Here is a 7,016-nt window from a genome sequence, read left to right on the forward strand (position 1 = left end):
ACCCAAACCCTCACTGGGCTTAATGAAAAATAAAGGCCACTTGCCTGCATAACAAGTCTCTCTGCCCCAGGTAAGTCCCTTGTTCCCAGGCCTGCAGAGCTGCTTCCTTCTAGTCCCACTTTAGATGCAGGAGCCCTGCTGTGCTGCTGCATGGAGCTCCTCCCTCCATTAGTCTCAGGCTGTCATCCTTGACCAGCTTCAGCCCAGGGCTTACAAAGCTGAGCCTGAGCCCTCTTCCAGTCATGTGATGCCCCTGTCAGCTGACCTGGCTACAGGGCTGTTCTTTAACCCCCACTCTGCTGGCTGCCTGTGCTACAAAAACCCTGCCTGCCAAGGGGTCATGCTGCTTTTCATTAAGAGGGCCAGGGTTCCCCGTCACAGCGCCCCTTAGTTCTAGTATTTTGCATGGTGACTGACTAGGAATAACTGGCAGTGAGCTTTAAGAGACAGAAGAAAAAAACCTATAGAAGGTATCTGGAACTCTCGCCCATATCTAAACTTAATTTAGAACATAATTCGTTATCAAAGGATCCTGCCATGGGAGTCATACTGTCCATTTTACAACATATGTTAAACTTGTTAGTAGAAATTCAGGTGACCGTTCTTCGTGTTGCTTATGCCCATAATCAGTGGTTTCTCCACCCAGGTTTCTGTTATAAATTATGGGGAATGATTAGTTCTAGAAACTTGCGAGATACACCATTTGAGCTCTTCAGACGTAGATGGCACATCCCTAACTTCTGTTTTCACTGTACAATTCAGTTGTTCTTTGGTCATAATTCTTAAGCTAAAAAGCTTTTCGTTGGACTCAGATCTCAGGGAAAGAGAGTATGATTGTAGAGTTTTTCTTAAAAAGTTAATGATAGACCAAGAGAGCTCATCATTCATAAATTAGAGAAATGTAAATCACAGATTGGAAATTCTGAGGTATATTTTTCAAACTAATACAAATCTGACATGGATTGCTTTCTGTGCAACAGGGCATTTCAAATACACTAATGATTTTGAAAATGGATGACAGTCCCTTTTAGTTTTCTGGGGATTTTTTTACTATCCCTTCTCAGTTCAGTGTATGTATGCAATAATAAGCTTATATTTAAATTGCCTGCCTGCCCTATGTCTTGAGGCAGACCCAGGCAAACATTTTTCCATATTAAAGGTACATCTGTTGAGCTGACTGTCAGAAGGGTCTGACAGCATATAAACAAGGAAGACAACTTTATATTACTAATACAAGTGTTTGAAGGAGTCAAAACTCTGCTGAATTTTGGCTGCATTCTCCATTGTAGGGTACATAAAGTTTCAAGAGTTAAGATGCATACTGAAGGAGGCTCAAGGTTTTGTCAAAGTCCTTAAGTCAGTACCTTCCTATTGAATTATGCAGATGTCGTGCCTTGCCTTCACTGGAACTGTTCTAGTTGCAGAGAATGATGAAGGTCTTTAACCAAACAATTTCAGATGATAGATTCACTCTACTTAAAAAAGTCCATTGGAAAACTGGAAAGACAATTTTTACATGACTGAGTACTCAGGACAGTAGCAGATGATTGTAACTGTACTGCGTTGTATGTACAGCCTTTAGTTACAGAATTATATTTTGTTTCCCAAGTATAACGTGATATACACATTTTCCCTACGATTCTAAGGTCTACCTGTATGATTGACAAAATGATGAAGGAATTTTCAAGACCCTCTTTTTTTCTTCATCATAGGTGTTATGTGCCAGTGACTTTCAGGGACTCTTCAGAATATTGTATTGCACAGCAGTAGAAAATGCTATGTATGTAAGGTGTTAGAAAAAGACAAAATATGTGATTTATGTAATAGGAAGATTTTCATGGTACACATATGGTAAAAGATAGAGTTAAGAATGAATACATAGTCTTTGTTATGACTAGGATTTCAGTGCTTTACTTAACATTTAACAGAATTATACTTGTCCAGTTAAACTCATTTTACATTTCAGACGCTTGGTAGCACTGCCCTGTTAAGATATTACCACATTCATTTTTCTCATGTCATTAACCTAATTTGTGGTAATGTACAACACTAAAATATTATAAATTAAGAACAGTTACTGATAAATACTTTGTTTTTAGGACCTGGTTAATAGACGAATTTCAATGGACATGATGCTCAAGGTGGCAGACTCTCAGCGTTATCTACAGTTCATTTTTCTTACTCCACAAAACATTAGGTAATCATTTTTACTTCGCTAAAAAGTGCACAAAAAAAGCAAATGTAAGAAAGAAAAAGAGACCATTTTTTACATTTTGTACTTGTAGAGCGTCAACAATAACCACATTCTGAAATAGCCAATAAAATAATCCTATGAATAGTGTTACCAGTACCCCCTTCCTTACTAACTTTACTCTTCAGCAGTCCTAGCTTTACTGCTCAGCGACTGCACTATGCAAGCTTACATTTCAAGTGTTACTTAAAATAAATTGGAAGCAGTCTTTCTTGTATTCTCCAGAATCATCTGTCTGAAGAATTATTTTTTCAAACTTTTTAAAAACAATTGTTTTATGTTTAGTCCCTTATTTTTGTAGAGCAATCCCTATTATTTAGGTAGATTGGGGTTTCCCTGTGTTATGATACGGCCACCCCAGGGATGGCTGTGATGTCCCTGGGGCCCTGTAACTGTGCCAGCTCTGCCCTATGGGTGCCTACTAATCTCGCCTGCCACATCTTGCTGATATAAATGATGAATCGGGAGGCTGCCCTTGGGTTGCTGCTGACAGACTCCTCTAAACCCTGTGGGTCGTTGGACCCCTTACTGGGTCCCACACTCGAGGTGCCTTGCAGTACGCCTCCAGGTCTTATGGGCTAGATGCATGGCTCTAAAACCAGCCCTTTACCATGCCCCATGCCTTGCAGATGGTATTTAGGCGTTGTCTCTTGTGATGAGTCCTCAGTCTAGTTTGGCTTCATGCTGTCACTGGACTCGTAGCTTCAGTAACTGCCCCCTCTGGTGCTGGGGTCTCCTCACCCCATGTTACTATGCCCTCTGGCGCTGGGTGCTCCACATCCCGTCTCTGTAAGCCCTGTTCCAGTGTCCTCTGGTGCTGAGCTCTCTGCAAGCCCTGTCTTGGTGCCCTCTGGTGCTGGGGTCTCCACACTGTAGTGTGCCCCAGTGAGGTCTCTTCCTCCCCAGTAGTCTCAGCCCAGTACACTGGCATAAATAACAACAGAAAACAAAAGCCCCTGGGCTACAACATAACAATAACCTATGGTCCACCCTCTACCCCTTTTAAGAAGGTAAGCTTCTCTCTCAGTCTAATGTGCCTCCTCCCCACCAGCATTTATGAGCTCCTATAGCCTCTTAATCCTACCAGCATCAGGACAGACAGTCAAGCATCTCCACATAGCTTTCTCTATGAGAGCTCCTTCCCCCTTGGCTGCTACCAGAGAACTAACTGCCTCCAGCCCTGGGGCTTACCTGTGTCTAGGACCCTGCCTTCTTCTGGTGAGCTGGCTGGGGACAGTTGCAGGCTAATTCCCTTCTTAGCCTGCTGCCACAGCAGCCTGCACCTGTGGGGTTTCTGCCTGGCTTCTAGGGCCCTCTCTCTAGGCAGTTTCTGCCGTTAAAGGAGCTGGCACATGTTAGTGCCCTGCGATACCCTACTACTTTTGACATTCTGACATGATTACCACTGATCTATAATTCATAGAGTCATAGTTAGTAAGGCAGGAGGGGACCTTGGAAGATCATTGGGCTCAGCACCCTGCAGCAAGTAGGAAAGACAACTGGGGTCAGGTGACCCCAGCAAGGTACCTATCCAGTCTCCTTTTGAAGATTTCCAGGGTCAGCGATTATACTACCTCTGGAGGGGGAGCTTATTTTACAGTCTGGACACCCTAGCTGTGAAGTAGTTTTTCCTGATGCTGAGCTTGAAACGGTCTTCCAGGAGTTTGTGACCGTTACTTCTAGTTTTCGCCAAGAGTGCCCTGGTGAACAGTTGTTCACCAAGCCCTTGATATATGCTTCTGATGTAGCAGTAAGCTGCTCCAAGTCTTCTCTCAGGCTTCTCTTTTTCAGGCTGAAGAATCCCAGATCCCTCAGCCTTTCCTCATATGGCTTACTCTGTAAGACTGATCATATGGGTGGCCCTTCTCTGGACTCTCTCAAGCTTTACCACGTTCTTGTTAAAGAGCAGCACCCTGAACTGGACGCAGTACTACAACTGTGGTCTTACCAATGCCAAGTAGAGTGGGAGAATCACTTCTTAGGTTTTGCTGGAGATGCATCGATTGATTCATGCCAGTGTATTGTTAGCCCGGCTACAGCGGTGCACTGCCGGCTCATGTTCATACTGTGGTCAGTTATAACCCCCAGGTCCCTTTCATTTGTAGTGCTGCTCAGGTTGGTGTTGACAAGCCTGTAGGTGTGCAAGGGACTGTCTGTCTCCAGGTGGAGCACTTTACAATTTTTTCAGTGTTGAACTTCATCTGGTTAAAGTCCGCTCAACTCACTAGTCTGTCTAGGCCCACGTGAATCTGCAGCCTATCTTCAAGTGTGACCACACTTCCCATAACTTGGTGTCATCTGTGAACCTGGCCAGTGAGCCCTTCACCCCCACATCCAAATAATTGATGAAGATGTTGAATAGCACTGACTCCTGTGGGACACCACTGGCCACTTCCCACAAAGATGACACAGATCCATTCATTAGAACTCTCTGGGTCCTGCCCCACAGCCAGTTTCATACCTACCTGACTGTCTCGCAGTTCAGCCCACAGTCTTCCTATTTTCTCACAAGGATGTTGTGGGATACCAGATCAAAAGCTTTCTTGAAGTCTAGGTTAACCTCTTCTCTCTTATCCAGGTGAATGAGTCACCTGATTGTAAAAGGAGATGAGCTTGTTAAAGCAAGGCCTTCCCACAATGAAGCCATACTGGCTGTTGTTCAGAATCCTACCTTTTGCAAGCCTGTCACACACAGACTCCTTAATAGGATTTTCCCTGGAATAGAAGTTAGGCTATAATTACCTGGGTCCTCCTGGAATAGAACCTGGTCTGCTTGCAGCACGGCTTGCAGGTGAACCTACTAGTGTGTGTCTGGTTCTCTCTGCTCTTCTTTTTCTTTCTCTCTCTCTCTCCTCTTTCTCTTATTTCTCTTTTTCTCTCTCTCTTTGTCTCATTACAACATGCTCAACAAAAAAGGAATACACAACAACAAAGGCAACATTTATGATTATTAAATATAACACTATGCAGAATATGCAGTACATGCTGCCATGTACCACCCCCACCCTCATTTTGTTTTTCTGGCATGCCAGCACTTTGGCACCTTCCAATGTAGACATGGTTTTTTCAGCGCATCGGCCAAAAAAGGTTGCCTACCCCTGCTTTGGTGTTAGAGCATAGAAGGGGCATCCTCCCACCTAGAAACAGCTTGGTAGTTGCATCAAACGTATGGCGTGCAAGTCAGTTGGGCGGGCTGATGTTGTGGTCAGCTTCAAGACAGCCAGCCCCCCTGTCATACTGCCGAATTTTTAAGGTGGAACAAATGTTGTATTTTTCTGAATAATTTTTAAAACTGTATTTAGATTGTGGGCTTTTGCTATTTGATTGCATTGTTCTAGATATGAGATTTTCACATGTTCATGTATTTAATATGACTTCATTTCGGTAAGAGATGTGCTTATTTTCAATATTAATCAGAAACACTAATGTAATAGAAAACAACACAACAAAAGTATAATTGTAGAACAGTCTTGGTCTGTAACTTAGAGCAGTTTTTGCATATATGTATTTGTAAAGCTTTACTAGTAATTAAAACAAGGTAAGTAGATTTATGCACAGGCAGATACTTGCACCCTTGTTGTCTACAGTAATTTAAAAGGTATTTGAACATAAATTGCTTCACTTCCAAGTTTGTCCTTCAGCTCAAAATGCTATTTGCATAATTTATACACATATAAGCTCAGGGATGGAGCTAGCAGGTTCACTGTCCCTGGAGGGAGACAGCCAACAGAAGCAACCTAGCCTTAGAGAGTTGCCCAGAGACATTTCATTCCCTGCTTCACTGCCTATAAGGACTGAGGCTTCAGGAGCATGCAAGGTAACTAGGGCTAGGAGCAGCAATCTACTTGTTACATTTACAGAGCTGAATTAAATATGGTATTCATGATGACATAAAATACAAAGTAATAAAACTACGTTAAGGCCAAGGTTGAAGTCTCAGTCTGCAGTGTGTGAGGACTACATTCCATGTTATTGGTTTATGTGATCAAATTAAAAATGCAGTTAGAAGCTTAATGTAACGGGCTAACTGGCAGAAATATTAAGACTTGTTTATGAGGAAGCATCATTTAAAATTGTGTGCGTGTTGTTTCTAGCTCTGTACCTCCAAGTCGTCTTATTAAAATCCTCCAACTGGAGGACCCTGAAAGAAGCCAAAACCCGAGTTACCAAAATGGACATCAAGAAGAAGACTGAAATAAAAGCACTATGGTACCTTAATTTTCCATGGTTTTGTGATATTTTATACTATATGTATAATCATGTCTATAATAATATTTACTTATTATTGTTCATTAAGTGGAAAATGTAATCAGATGATATGTCTAACAAAGGAAGATGTTCCTTTTAGATTTTCTGCAAAGGTACATGTTTGTACAAACCTCAAATGTAAATACAGCACAAAATTTTTTAAAAATTAAGTTTCTGTTCATTAGAAAAACTGAAACATTAATTTTGACTGCCTTTTTAATTGTGAACTATTGATGTTTAAAAGAAGCTAATATATTTTCTGGCTTTCTGAAAAAAATTGTGTATAATTGAATACAAAAAATATTTTAATAAACTCTAAGAATTGATTTGGCTAGTAATGTGCTAAATAAACAAAGTATAATGTGAAAATGGGCCTACAGGTACTCTTAACATTTTCATTTACACTGTTTTATAGGTTTTTAAGGGCTGTATACTAAAAACTGCATCTTTGAAGCCTGTTAGCTTTGCTGTTCTGTGCATCAAATATAGTATTATCATGATATTAGGCAGTATTTCT

At 41.5% G+C, this 7,016-nt stretch overlaps 1 protein-coding gene across 2 annotated transcripts in view; it reads left to right on the forward strand.

Moving 5' to 3' along the window:
• The window catches only part of LOC109311630 (structural maintenance of chromosomes protein 6-like), a 70,469-nt gene extending 63,740 nt beyond the window's left edge, over window positions 1-6,729 (forward strand). For both annotated transcript variants that reach the window (XM_019537371.1, XM_019537372.1), the window contains exons 26-27: window positions 2,100-2,197; window positions 6,346-6,729. In XM_019537371.1, the coding sequence (XP_019392916.1) occupies window positions 2,100-2,197; window positions 6,346-6,445 (198 nt within the window). In that variant the 3' untranslated portion in view covers window positions 6,446-6,729. The remainder of the gene's footprint in view (window positions 1-2,099; window positions 2,198-6,345) is intronic.
• Window positions 6,730-7,016: the final 287 nt, after the last annotated feature.

Source organism: Crocodylus porosus, unplaced genomic scaffold, assembly GCF_001723895.1.
Source record: "Crocodylus porosus isolate Cpor-Errol unplaced genomic scaffold, CroPor_comp1, whole genome shotgun sequence".
In the NCBI taxonomy this organism is placed as follows: domain Eukaryota; kingdom Metazoa; phylum Chordata; order Crocodylia; family Crocodylidae; genus Crocodylus; species Crocodylus porosus.